At 36.3% G+C, this 14,884-nt stretch overlaps 2 protein-coding genes across 3 annotated transcripts in view; both read left to right on the top strand.

The window, feature by feature from the left end:
• LOC110272306 lies at positions 335-8,771 on the top strand (the record flags this gene model as incomplete). Its single annotated transcript, XM_021124392.1, is given in 6 exon segments — positions 335-652; positions 852-989; positions 1,989-2,357; positions 2,453-5,125; positions 5,127-6,717; positions 7,721-8,771. Coding segments are annotated over 4 exon segments (4,700 nt in total), but the record flags the coding sequence as incomplete, so codon positions are not given.
• The window catches only part of LOC107642037 (protein ALTERED XYLOGLUCAN 4-like), a 12,260-nt gene continuing 9,109 nt past the window's right edge, over positions 11,734-14,884 (top strand). Inside the window, exons 1-2 of one of the 2 annotated variants that reach the window (XM_016345366.2) lie at positions 11,734-12,132; positions 12,323-12,612. In XM_016345366.2, the coding sequence (XP_016200852.1) occupies positions 11,850-12,132; positions 12,323-12,612 (573 nt within the window). In that variant the 5' untranslated portion in view covers positions 11,734-11,849. The remainder of the gene's footprint in view (positions 12,133-12,322; positions 12,613-14,884) is intronic. The other variant, XM_021124393.1, reaches the window with a different exon arrangement.

Raw genomic sequence — 14,884 nt, forward strand, 5'->3', positions numbered from 1 at the left:
AAGATAAAGATATCAAAAGCATAAGAAAAAAAAGTCACCAAAAACAAAAAAAAGCATAAGAAAAAAGAACAAAATCCCATCCGTACGTGGGTTTCTGCCCCTCGCGTTTGGCACCGAAGTGAGAGTGAGAGCGAGCTGAGAGTAAAGTACACGCACAACTTTACGACATGTGAGTTAAAGAGTCTCTAACAGAAAACGGTGTCGTTTTCAAGTTTTACCAGGCCCACTCTACAAAAAACGTCGTCGTTCTGTATACAAATTTTATTAAATTTCCTTTTCTTTATAATTTATATTATTACTCCTATTTATTATTTATTATTAATATTAATTCTCACTCTTCTGTCTTCTCGGTTCTCGCCGTTTCGCGTTAGCCAAGCGCATCGAGTCTCTCTCCAAACCTCTTTCAATTCTCTCTCTCTCTTTCTTTCTTTCTCTCTCTATCCTCCGTTTCTCTCTCATCGTCGCGCCTTGTTCGCACAAAATCTCTGGATTTCTCTTCTATTTCCAGCGATCGATCTTAATTACTAGAAGAACCCTTCCTTTTTCCCTTTCCTTCGCCGATTATTCCGATTAAAGAGAAATTATTCGCCACCTAAGCCCTAAAAACGAAAAAGAGAAACACCACACTTGCCGTCTCTCTTTCTCTCCATCGGTTAGTTTTTTCTTTCCTTTGTTGGATTGGATTGTACAGTGTTAGGAGGAAGAGGGAAAGATCTGAGGGGCTTGATCTAGGGTTTTTCGATTTTGTCGTTGGTTTCTCTTTAGCACTCCATGCCGATTGTTCGAATCTAGGGTTTTCATTTTGTGCTGGTGTAGGGGAAATTCGACCTCGAATTGATGTTTCTTTTCAGGGAGAATTGTGGGATCGATGAAGATGGAGGAATATTATGCATGGGTCCGGTTCTGAGGAGTGGAAACACAGCCGGCACATGTGGCCCAACGCCACTGCTGTAGCCCCCGATTCTTCACCGTCTCAATTTATATGCAAAGTATATACATATATTGCGAAACTTTCTCTCTTTTTGAGTTACGTCTTCAATGAAATTTACGAGTTTCCACTACATTTGGTGTTCGTAATGCGTTTCTTATTGGTTTTTGTCCCATGTTTTTGAGCTTTTTGGTATTTTTTTTAATGGAAGCCCTAAAATATCATTTGAAAATCTGAAATTTCTATCATTTCTGTTGTCTTGTTGTTCTTAGTCATTTTGGGTTATCTTTTCGTTCAGGAATTTGTTGTCTCTCGGTATTGATTTAAAGTTTTTCAAGTTGTTGTTGCGTAAATTTATTATTACTCTCGGGCTATTCATTTGGAAATTAATTATATTTCTGAGGTCTTTGAAATTTAGGGGTGGCGAACTATATATATAGGTTTGGATTATTAGACAGTATGATGTGCTATTTTGTGAAAGTTCTGCGAGTTTTGTTAGTTTTTTGTGTGAATTAAATTCTCCCCATAGTAAAATTTGTGAATCTTGTTAATGAGACATACCTTTTTCCCTTTTCTTCAGACGTTTTGCTGGTTTGTTGTTGTGTCTGGTTTGTTTGAATCTTTTTATCTGTATTTTTCAACTCTGGTTTTGCGTAAAGTCTAGAGGTTGGTTTTGGTTTTATAAGTTGGTTTCGGTTTTATAAGTTGGTTTCAATCTGATATATTACCAAAATGAATTTAGATAAGCATTCAAATTAAAAGTTGCGGTGGGAAGATTTTGGTTATCGGTGGGTTTTTTTTTATATAGTAAATAAAGTGATAAGTTCTTTGTTTTTCTTGGATTACTGTTGTGTATTTTACTTTTATGTTTTCGTTTTCCGTTTTGGAGCATGTCCCAACCCCAATGCGATAGCTCCTTATTGGTTTACCTGTTGTTCTCTGCTTAACATATCAGTACTCTTCATTTTCATTTCCACTCTTCATTGTTTGATATAGTTTCATTAAAGTTATATCTATACATTTAAGTTATGCCTAATTAATTGTAATGATCTCATTGTAGGATGGACGCAAGATTTATGTTGGTGATTGTGCACTTTTCAAGCCACCCCGGCATTCCCCACCTTTTATTGGAATAATTCGCAAGTTAATATTTAATAAAGAAGAAAGTCCAACTTTAGAAGTGAATTGGCTTTACCGACATGCTGATGTGAAGCTTACCAAGGGCGTATTGGAAGCTGCCCCAAACGAAGTCTTCTACTCATATCACAAGAATGAAATATCTGCTTCATCATTACTCCATCCGTGTAAAGTCGCGTTCCTTCGTAAAGGTGTTGAACTTCCTTCAGGGATATCTGCGTTTGTCTGCAGGCGAGTGTATGACACTGAGAACAACTGTATATGGTGGCTAACCGATAAGGAATACATTAATGTCAGTTCTCCAATTTCCTGTGTCTGTACTTTTCTGTTGTATATTTCTGTCTCATGATTTTATTGATGAGTCTTTTTGTCTATTGATGGAACCAGGCTGTACCGGAAGAAGTTGACCGGTTATTAGACAAGACAAAACTAGAAATGCATGGGGCAGCGCAGTCGGGAGGCCGTTCTCCAAAACCTTTGAATGGTCCGACATCAACACAATCTTTGAAATCTGGTTCTGATAGTGTTCAAAACAGTTCTTCCTTTGGTACACAGGTTAAAGGAAAAAAGAGAGAAAGGGGTGATCAGGGTTCTGATTTATCTAAACGAGAGCGGCTATTTAAAGCAGAAGATGGGGATTTTGGCCCAGTTAGATCTGAGAGCATGTTGAGGAGTGAGATCAGTAAAATTACTGACAAAGGTGGGCTTGTTGACTTTGAAGGAGTTGAAAGACTTGTGCAACTCATGCAACCTGATGGTGCTGATAAAAAAATAGATTTGGGTGGGAGAATAATCCTTGTTAATGCAATAGCAGCAACCGAGCGTGATGATTGTCTTAGCTGGTTTGTACAGCTCAGGGGTTTACCTGTGTTGGATGAATGGCTCCAGGAGGTTCACAAGGGAAAAAATGGTGATAGTAATACCCCTAAAGAAAGCGACAAATCAGTTGAGGAATTTTTGTTAGCCTTACTTCGTGCATTGGATAGGCTTCCTGTGAACCTTCATGCATTGCAAACATGCAATGTTGGGAAGTCTGTTAATCATTTACGCACTCACAAAAATTCTGAAATTCAGAGGAAAGCTAGGAGTTTAGTAGATACATGGAAGAAACGTGTTGAGGCTGAAATGAATATGACCGATTCGAAATCTGGTTCTACACGTCCTGTGTCTTGGCAAGCAAAACCGGCAGCTTCTGAGATCTCTCATGTTGGAAATAAGAAAACTGGAGGATCTGAGAATGCTACAAAGGGATCTGCAATTCAATCATCAGTATCCAAAAATTCATTGGCTAAGCATGGTTCTGGGGAAGCATTGTCCAAGTCTTCTTCAGCTCCTAGCTCAATTAAATTGATGACTACCTCAATGGGCTGTACCCCTAAAGATCAGAATGTGAAGGCATTAGTTGGTGCCCCAGCATCAGATCAACCTCTGACACCTATCAAGGAGGAAAGGAGCAGCAGTTCTAGTCAGTCCCAAAACAACAGCTTATCTTGTTCTAGTGAACATGCAAAAACAATTGGGTCTTGTAGGGAAGATTCTAGGAGTTCCACTGCTGTGTCAATGAGTGCGAGCAAAATACCTGGTGGTACATCTCGAACTCGGAAGTCAAGCAATGGAGTACATGGGGCTGGTGTTGCACTTGCTCAGAAGGAGCCCACCTCGGTAAAAAGCTCTACTAGAAACTCACCTTCTGAAAAAGTTTCACCAACTCGAGTTTCCCACGAAAAATCTTTTGATCCGCCACTTACCGATCAAGGGAATAATCAACGCCTTATTCTCAGACTGCCAAATACTGCCCGTAGTCCTTCAAGGGGAGCAAGCGGTGCTGCTTCTGAAGAACCTGCTATTCCTTGTGGCATAGCTTCGCCTCCTGCCGACAAGAATGAGTCTCGGGATAGAAGAGTTAAAGCCAAAAATGATGGTTTGCATACCATTGTTTCATCTAATGTGATAACTGATGCCTGTGCTTCTAATGAAGCTTCAACTGGCTGTGAGCATGGTAAGGGCTCTCCGATAGCTGATGAACAGGGAAGGATTAATGAAGACGGTGATCAGGTACCAGAAACATCGAAACAGAGTAATCTGTCATCAGGATTTATTTCCAGATCAGGGCAGACTTATGCTGCTTCTTTAAGCCCTATGAATGCATTAGTTGAAAGTTGTGTCAAATTCTCCGAAGCTAGTGCCTCTGTCTCTGCTGGTGATGATGGGATGAACTTACTTGCTACCGTAGCTGCAGGCGAGATATCCACATCTGGAAATGTCTCTCCTCTGGCTTCACCTGAGAGGAAGTCTCCTGTGGTAGATGAATCCAGCTCTGGCAATGTTTCCAAGTTAAAGCATCCGGGTGAAATAGCTGCTCACACTGTTACACAATCTGATAGAAGGGCATCAGCAGAGCCTCAGTTGAATGCTGTTGATCCAGTGCAATTTAAAAATGATTCAAGGCACCCTATGACCACAATATCACGTGGTTCTGCTGGAGAAGAAGCAATTTCAACCAGTTGTAAAGAGAAAACTGGTGATGACGGGGCCCAAATGAATGTCTCTACTGCAGATTTGTCACAAAATGCTGAATCTCCTTGCATACGGCCAGAAATTGCTGAGAGTGCTTCTGAAACTGTACCACCATCTAAAAAGGAGACTCGGGAAGAGCCTGGAGGAGAGAACTATTTTCATGTGCAGAGGGATTTTGGAAGTCAGTGGGTTAAACCCAGCAGTTCAGACTCTAAAAAGGAGATGGTTGATCACTTGGATGAGGCAATCGTGAAGAATGATGAAATGCTAGTTTCCAAAGAGACCATTGCAGGTGTAAAGATTGAAACGGAATTAGGTGAAAAATTACTTAAGTTATCTTCAGATGTAGGTAAGGATAACAAGATCAGTACAGAGGTTACTGGCGTATCAGTGCAAAAGTCATCTGTTGCAGAAAGCAGCGAGTCTGTAGAGTTTAAAAAGGTGGATGTGATGCCGCCTTCTGCTTCTGGTAATTCTTTGATGGCATCCAGGGATGAAAATGCAAATGAGATGAAGCTGGCTGCCACCAATCCTGATGAAAAANGGTGTGACAAAGATAATTCAGGTCTGAAGGAGATTCTTGGTCAATGTTCTGGATCATCAAATCTCCCAGCGTTGTCCAAAGTTCCCGGGAAAGAAAATGAAGTGTCTAAAACTTCTGTGTGCAACTTAGATGGAAAGGAATCTGATGTTGCAGGTGAGCAGCATGCCCACAGTATTCATCCATCCCTCACTGTTGCTGGGTCTGATGCAGGTGTAATATTAGACTTTGATCTAAATGAGGGCTTCTCTGTTGATGATGCTAGCCATGGGGAGATTGTTCGGCAGGAAGAACACACCACATCATCTGCGGTCCATAATCCTTGTGCATTGCCTTTTCCCATTTCATCCATCTCTGGGGGATTCCATACAACAATTACAGTGGCATCTGCTGTCAAGGGGCGAGTTGTTCTACCAGAAAACCCATTGCGCAGTAAGGGTGAACTTGGATGGAAAGGCTCTGCTGCAACAAGTGCCTTCCGGCCAGCTGAACCTAGGAAAAATTCAGAGACACCGTCAACTACTGGAGATATTCCTTCTGTTGATTCCACATCTTCAAAACAAGGCCGTGCTCCTTTAGATTTTGATTTGAATGTTGCTGATGAAAGAAGTTTTGAGGATGTAGGTTCCCATGGTTCTTCAGAATCTGGGCCACCTGATCGCAGCACAATGGGACTTGATCTTGATTTGAACAGAGTTGATGAGACTCCTGATGCTGTTTCTTACTCTCTGAGTAAACTGGATGCTCCTACATTGCCAAGTAAGCCTTCACTGTCTGGTAGGTTATCTAATGGTGGAAGTGTGTCAAGAGACTTCGATTTGAATAATGGACCAGGCCTTGATGAAGTTGGCACAGAGGTCCCAACTCGAATTCAGCAGATGAAAAATAGTGCACCGATTCCATCTGCCATCCATGGTACAAGAGCCAACAATGCTGAATATGGGAATTATTCATCATGGTTTCCCCCAGGAAATTCTTATTCTGCAATTACTGTCCCTCCACTTCTTCCTGGTAGAGGTGAACAGAGTTATGTTGCAGCTGCTGGTGCACAGCGGATAATGGGTCCCACTGGTAGTGCAGCCTTTGGTCCTGAACTCTACCGGGGGCCAGTGCTTTCATCTGCTCCTGCTGTTGCTTACCAACCTACTGCAGCACCCTTTCCATATCCAGGAGGATTTCCATTTGAGACTAGTTTTCCATTATCTTCAAACTCCTTTTCTGTTGGTTCAGCAACATTTATTGATTCATCAACAGTTGGTGGACTTTGCTTTCCTACTATGCCGTCGCAGCCAGTTGCACCTGGTGGTGTTGTCTCCTCAACATATCCGCGTCCATATGTCATGAGTCTTCCTGGGGGTACAAGTAATGTGATTCCTGACACCCGAAAATGGGGAAGTCAAAGTCTGGATCTTAATTCAGGCCCCGGTGGTACAGATACAGACAGGAGAGAGGAACATATGAAGATGTTTCAGGTGGCAGGTGTCTTGAAGAGAAAAGAACCTGATGGTGGTTGGGATGGAGCTGATAGATTCAGCTACAAACAGCCCTCATGGCAGTAGGATCATGGCTCTTCAAAACTAATATAGAAGTGGAGGTGAGCTTATTGTAAACTTGACTCTCTATCGTTTAACTATTTGATTCTGATCCTAGGCAATAATCCATTTGATATCAGTATAGAATTGATGAGCTTGCTCTTAGAAATTGTGCAATCGGATGATTCATGCTGCTGACTGAACCACCATTTTCTGTTTGAGGAAACCTAGGCCCCTTTATTTCTGTTCAGACTAGGAGCCGTGCACTATTTGTGACCTTGTAATGTTCGCTTGCTTGTATGAATACTTCCTTCGGTTAGTTTGAGGCTTGTGGCAGCTTAGTGTCTTTTAGATGTGGAGTGAGTGTGGGTAAGAGGGTATTAATGTTTATTTGAGGAGTTCGTGGCTGTTTGTCCACGGACTTGCTTTTTCTACTTTTATGAGCCACATTATATTTTTACTCTTAAAGTGCAAAAAATTTTTGGCTTCCTCCTTCAGTATATTTTTGTTTTTTAAATTTATGGATTTGAATCTTAGTATCTTACATAAATTTGAATTCTGACTCAGCATATTTATTACTCATGGTAACTTAGGGGTTAGATATTGGTTTTGATTTTACTATTGTTTTCTTCATTTATGCTGATTAGTATTCTTAATTTTACTAATTTATTAGTTATCTGACCCTTCCGAATCTATGTGTAGTGTTGATTTTGGTAGCCTTTGATTCATGAAATTGGCTCTTGGCAGCCTGTCAAATTACATTGATGCTAATGCATGCCTTTGATGTTCATGTCAGATCTTTATGATTTTTCTGACTGGAGTCAATTTAAATAATTTGGGGTATGTTCGGACATACCTATTAAATGTTTCCTATGATGCCTACCAAAAGCTCGTTCCACTTGTTTGAATATTTATAGCATTTGCACTATGCTCTCCCAAATAGTTCAGTCTTCCACTCATATTGAGCCAATTTGTTTTGATTTGTTGTGTGCAGTTTCTTTTTTTACTGCTGTGTGGTTTGAAGCTTGTGATTTATTTATGTGTATCCGTTCTTGCACCTTGCAGCTTTTTGTGGAAAGTGCTGGAAATATTGATGATAATGTTTGCATGCCGAGTGTCAACTGTGTTGGGCCATGAAGAATGAGCAGAGATGGTACCCTTGCTGCTGACACACTCGCCCGTCGTTAAATGACTCTTAAAGCAATCAGGGCCTCTGATGGCTGATGCAGTTTGTCTTGTATGATTCTGCATACAACAAGCCGTTCCCTTTCAGATAAGATGAAAGGAGGGTTCGATGTATCAACTGGCCTGGGTTTTAGGCCAGTTTCAGATCATTTGTTTCCCTTCCTTTGCTTTCAACTTTGTTAAATACATGGAATGCGACAGCTGCTGTTTTGGAAAAACAAGGGGAGGAACCTGAGCTACACTGTTATAGACCCCTTAGGCCCATAGCAAAGGAAACTCTTAAAGGCTGTTCAAGAAAATGAGGAAGTTCTCAGGAAAGGCTACAACCTTGTATTGGTGGTTCAAAAGGAGGATAAATTCACAGCAGGGTGGATAGGCAATCTGGCGAATGCTGCCTAGAAGATTGTACAGCCTTGAAAGCGGCGTTATGGGGGATCTTGAAAGGGCTGGAGTTAGTGAGGGATGACTCACAGGCTTCCTTCAAGGTCATCAACAACAATCACTCTGGGAGTGCTAGCAACTAGTCTCTTCTCTGATGATAACAAAAGAATTGGGGAGCTGTTCTTTGTTCACCCGCTGTGCTCGCAAAGGATGTGAGTTGGATCAAGGATTACATTTTTGAGATGATCCCCCCAAATGTATCTTGTCTGTGGATGATGCCTTGCCCTGCAGAGTAGTTGTGGTGTAGTTTCTGTCTGGGCTTCGGCCTTCTTGTAAACCAAAGAAAAATAGGATGCTCTACACATTCTGCTTATTGATGATAATATAGTCACAGGTTAGCAATCATGGCCAACGTGTCACCTCTCTCTTTCTCAATGTTTTGTAGTGTGATTCGAGTTCTTGTTAGTGGCTTACCTTAACAAAATCTTGTTGGCTAAACTCATCCTTCTCATGGCTCATTTTATTTATTTTTAACATTAATTTTATCAGATATCCTTGCATTAATGGTGCACGTGCTTTGTTCTTGTTCATGAATCACCAATGTATCTCGTATAAACCAATCTCAGACTCATAGTATGCACAAGGATTCCCATTATCCAATAACAAAATGACTTTCATTCTAAATCTAGATAAATTTATGAAATAAACAGACATATTGCTTCGTAAGTAGTGGCGGGCGTATTCAAATTAAGGTTCATACTTCTTTTGCGTGTTGGATGCCTTCTAAGTTTTCAGTGACCTTTTACTCAAAAATAAATAAAATGGAAGAAGAAAAAACAAAAAAGTTCTCACAGTTTCACCACTTTACGTCATGATGGTATGGATTCACCTGAACTGGTAAGAATGAGGCATTGATCGTGTGCTGCTGACTTGTGAGTTCTAACCCCGTTTGGGGCATCATCCCCACGCATTAACTAGCACCAGATGCTGCCTAAAATGTAAAGAATATAGCCTATGACGTCAACTAAATAGAAATATTTATTTACTTTTCTAAAGTATTATATTGTATAAGATTGCTTGGCGAATGGCTGAATGCTGACCCCATTTACATATGAAAAGGCCTGCAAACCGCCCCCCACGTTGTCTTCAATCTTCTTTTTTAGGGTCAGATAGCAGCAACAGTTAGGAGATTTTTTTTAATCAGCTGTAACCAGTGGGGGCTGATTTTTTTTTATATGAAAAAAATATTGGTATTTTTTTTGAAAATGAAATTATTTGGTGTAATACAGATGGGTGGATTTTGTAGGAGAGAAGTCTAACACGTAGGGACGTGCTGGACACTGACATCATCCTGGCTAACACGTGGGGGGCGTGTTGAATGATTTTTCACAATACTGTAATACACTTCAAATATCAATATTCAACCAAAACACCATTTCTATTTCCATATTAAAAATAATTTCTGACCAGTAAAACTCGAACCCAAAATTTTTAGGTGGAAAAAAGATTATGTCATTTGAGTTATAACTCGTTAGCTTTGATCTTCTAAATGTTTTACTATAATATTATTATTGGGCCTTAGCTTGGTTCAACTATTTGGAAGTTGAGAAGGACTGCATTATGTAGCAACACATTGACTATCAAAAAATTCTTAAAATAGAATTCAGATCTGCCATAAAATAGCCTTTAGTATATTGAGTTAGGGAATGCGATAAAAAAAAAAAAAAGAGGTTAATTCAACATCACCAGATCACCTAGCAGAAAAATTGTTATAAAATAATGAGGGTCAAAGCTTATTGCTGCTGGGTGTTGTACTTTCCATGGTCATATGGAATGAGAACAAGACAAAGTGGACTTAATGTAGGTTTTAAGGCACAAAACCGTGACACATTCACGCCAATTTACGCGTTAAATCAAAAGGTTGGGATTGCGCCGTGAAATTAGGGTATCTAAATCTAAGGACTAGTCCATCCCTCAACAAAAGCACACATTCATATCTTGATTCAACGTTTCCATGTGTCATAATATTCCACGGAGTATGTTGCTTGAAAACACCAAAAGTACTTTGCTCATTTTCTGTCTCCCTATTTTATAATTAAACGAAATTTCTCACGTATATACAATAATACAAATCAGAATAAAGTGATACAACCAAGGTGGGTTCTATGGTCAAAGAGGTAAAGTAGTTAAGAGAATGAAGAGGAACGCTTAAGCTATATGTTATTTAGGGATTTTTTGGGGTGAATTTTTAATTTTTTTTGTTTTATAAAAGTTATTACGAAAATTAATTTTTTTTAAGTTTTTAATGCATTAAATTTATCAAAGTATTAAAAAATTTCTATTATTATATTTTTAAAATATACTCTTAGAACACAAGTTAGTTAAATAATCGAATATTATATTGAAGTTCCTTATATCGTGGGTAAAAATAAAAAATGGTGAATAAATGTGGTATTAAAATATGACAAATACAAATAATTTGAACCAAAAGATATGTTGTGTAAGTGACAAATATTATAGATTATAAAAACGGTTGGTAACTAATATTTCATTCCATTATTAATTTTGAATTTATTCCTTTTATAATAATTTTGAATCCAAGTACTAAGAAATAAAAAATTTATACTAAAAATAATAGGAGTAAAGTATTGTTTTTGTTTTTAATGTTTGGGGTAAGTTGTAAAGTTATTTCTAATGTTTAACTTGTTCTATTTAAGTCCCTAATATTTTCAAATCGTCTAGATGTTGTCCTATTGTTGTTAACTAATCACTAATGACGGTATAATATTGAGATGATTTTAAAACGTTAGAGACTTAAATAGGACAAAAATATTAGAGACAAAAATGATATATTACTCTTAGAAAAATTACTAAATCAAGTAAAATGATAGTGAATTTTAACGAAATGAATTGTATTACGAATTCAAGATTTTTATTCATGCTTGTAGAATGACTAGTAGATAAATTTTCAAGAAAAAAAAAAAGAGTATGGTACGTATAAATAATAATGTATAAATTATACTTTTTTGTCTCTAATATACCAAACTTCTTTAATGTTTAGTTTAATTAAATTTTATTTTTAATTTTAAAATAAATTTTAATATTATCCTTCAATAATATCAATTTTTTTACGATAGATAATTATTCAATTTATTTTTAACTCTATTAACATATCACTAACCACAAGATAACATTGAGACGATTTTAAAATATTAAAAACTTAAATAGAACGATTTAAACTCAAGAACAACTTTGGAACTTATTCCAAATTTTAGAGACAAAAAGATACTTTATTCAAATCGTACTAGCAATTATATTCACTCGAGGGAAATTAATCAGATATTTAGTAATAAGAAATCGAATAATGGTCGAAAGACATAAAAAGAAAGAAAAAGCTAAATATGTTAATTATTTTGTACCAATCAGATTTTAATTATTTATTTTCATTAATGACTTCTATACTAGTAATTTAATATATTCCCCATAGTCCTAAAAAGCCATAGGGACAAAACTTTCATTATTCCATGGTTTTTAGTTTTTCCCCAATCATCAGTATTTGGATTATTCTCATTGTTCTCTAACCTTAAACCCCACACAGCCTCCCTCAATTGTCCTCTTGTGTCTGTTGATGTTGGCCAAGAACAACATGAAGAAGTCCTCCACTACTTTTCAGGATAAAAGAGAGAGATGCGTCAAGAACATAGGGACAATGATACCTTTGATTCTCTCCTCTCTCTTCATTGCTTCAATTCTCTGTTTGTTCTTTCTCATTTCCCCAAAACCTTTGACCCTTCTTCCCAATCAAGGCCCTGATATCTTTGATGATGATCACCCCCAACATAATAAGCAAGAAAAACATTCTCAAACAACTAAAGTTTCCTCATCATCATCCAACTCCAAACCACAAAAAGGTATGTTGTTACAAAATTCAATAATATGATCATTCATTTTGTCTTGGTCAACGTTGTTTAGACCTTGTTATTAAGAATTTGACTAGTTCAAATCAATCGCCTCTCCAACTTTTCCTGTTGTTGGATAACATGATCATATACTTTGTCAATCTTCTTGTTCAATTTTTTTTATTTTTGTTTTTCTTTTCAGAAGAAAATAAATGTGACCTATTTAAGGGTCATTGGGTTCCATCATTAGAGGGAGAATCATCGTATTACACAAATTCAAGTTGCATAACAATCCCTGATAGCAAGAACTGTTTCAGACATGGGAGAATGGACACTGATTTCCTTAAATGGAAATGGAAGCCTCATGAATGTGAGCTTCCAAGGTTCAATCCAACATCATTCCTCAACATTGTTCGCGGCAAGAAAATGGCATTCATTGGTGACTCTGTTGCTAGGAACCACATGGAATCCCTCTTATGCCTTTTGTCACAGGTCACACTCTAATTTTTTTTTCTCTTCATTTTATATAATAGTATAATCTAATTCAAATAATTTTATTAATGTAAGCAGAGTTTCGTGAATTAAATCTCAATTTGGTCCCTGAAATTTGGCTCCATGCTCAGAATGACCCCACAATTTTGTTAGCTCCAATTAGAACCCTCAAATTTGTAATCATGACTTTGACTTATCCATGTGATCATCTCCGTCACCGAAATATTGATCTAGCGCAATTGCATGACACGGTGGACACTACTTAAACGATGGCGTATTGGTTTCGCGCCCAAATCTTTTGGAAACCATGTAGTGTGAGGGTTTTCTTTAAGTAGTATCCACCGTGTCATGCAATTACGTCAGATCAGCGTTCCGACGACGGAAATAATCGCAGAGGCAAGTCAGAACTATGATTGCAAATTTAGAGTTCTAATTGGAACCAATGAAATTGTGAATGTCATTTTGAACATTCGACTAAAATTTAAGGACCAAATTGAGATTTAACTTGAGTTTGGGTATTCAAAATTTTCCAGCTGCTATAATTACGTTTGTGTTAAAACATGGGAGTTTGTAAAATCACATGACGAGAAAAGTTTTTGTTCTGTTGCTTGGGATTGATTAGGTTAGTTCATATTCCTTGCTTACACTGTAAGGGGAATGTGATTCTTGAAACCGATCCAAATGAAGGAAAGATTATATATTAAGGACGCGGCCACATATAAGTATAACACTATTATGTTGATATATCATAAATAGAAATAAAAATGGAAGTAAAGCAATTTAATCCCCTATATTGATTTACAGGTGAAGAGTTTGAATAGTTTGTATAATATTTTAGATTTAAATTTTGTTGCTGTTAAAAAATTGCCATTTCTCCAATGGGATGTTAGGTACGAATTCGCCGTTAATGTTGATGTAAAGAGAATAAAAAATATCTATAAAAATATAAAATCACTTACTAAAGTAATAATTTTGTAATTATGTATATTTATATAATTTTTAAACAAATTAATTTTTCAATAAATAATTAAATGTTTCACAACAAAATAATTAAACTTATTGTAAATGAATAATCAAACTTTTTTTTTAAACAAAAGATTATTTCTATGTAGGGATGATTGGTGTCTTGGTGATGTCCATGGTTAAAAAAGAATAATAACCACTTTTGAGGCTAAGGTGCAAAATAATACTTTTTACGGGATCATGCCAAGAATAATAGTATTGTGAGGTGCAAAAATGTAATAAATGAATAATAGAGAGCTACTTAATTCATAAGTTGATCTCCGTAGTTAGATGTGATCAATTTCCTAGTATTAATATAAATTTTGATGAATGATGTTTATTTGTACTATTTGTAGAGAAAACAAATGCTATTAGCATAATTTGATGTAAAGATGGTTGATGACAGTAGTTAATTGAAGTTATTGACCAATTTAGTTATGGTTGCCAAAAGAAAAAGTATAAGGAAATAATGTTTTAACTAACTTCATCAGGCTATTTTTATTTTTATTTTTATTTTTTTTTTTGAAATAACTTCTTCTCCCTCCCTCTTTTTAAAATGCTTCTGTTTGTTGTTATAATTGTTATTTGGATTTTTATGATTCGACGTTTTAAAATAGGTAATCCACTTTTCGGAGGTCAACTTTAGTCTAAATTTGGATGTTTTTCTAATGTTAAATTTTGGATGTTGATTTAGTTTATTTGGGGATTTTTGAATGTGTGGACATAAATGTAATTGACTTGGCTATTGGTTTATAAAAAGAGAAAATTTTACTCTTCTTTTTTAAGAAATGCTAAAATAATATTTTTTTTATTTATAAAATATATATTCCTCTCATTTATAACTTTTAAATTTTTTTTTTTTTAATTTATTTTAAATTTTTTTGTATTAACTAATGTTAACTTTATCTATTTAAAAAAAAATAAATTATTTTTTATAAAAATACCCTTTAATAAAAATTTTATTTTTTTTTGTCATTAAATTTTACTTAATAAAATATTTTTTAATAAAATATTTTTTTAAAAATTAATAATTAAATTATTTTTTTTAAGATACCTTTCAATAATTTTTTAATTATTAAATTGTGATTTTATTAAAATTTTTGTTAACAATTATTTTTATAGTTACTATTACCTTTTTTTTATATCAATATTGTTCATACCCTGACTCAATAATAAAGGCCCAGAACCAAGCGAAAGGCCTAATCCAAAGGGTTGGGCCTCACCCAGTACCAATCTTCGTCTTAGGAAGTCGGTACTCGTCACGACTTAC

The sequence above is a fragment of the Arachis ipaensis genome, chromosome B05 (genome assembly GCF_000816755.2).
Source record: "Arachis ipaensis cultivar K30076 chromosome B05, Araip1.1, whole genome shotgun sequence".
Classification (NCBI taxonomy): Eukaryota; Viridiplantae; Streptophyta; class Magnoliopsida; order Fabales; family Fabaceae; genus Arachis; species Arachis ipaensis.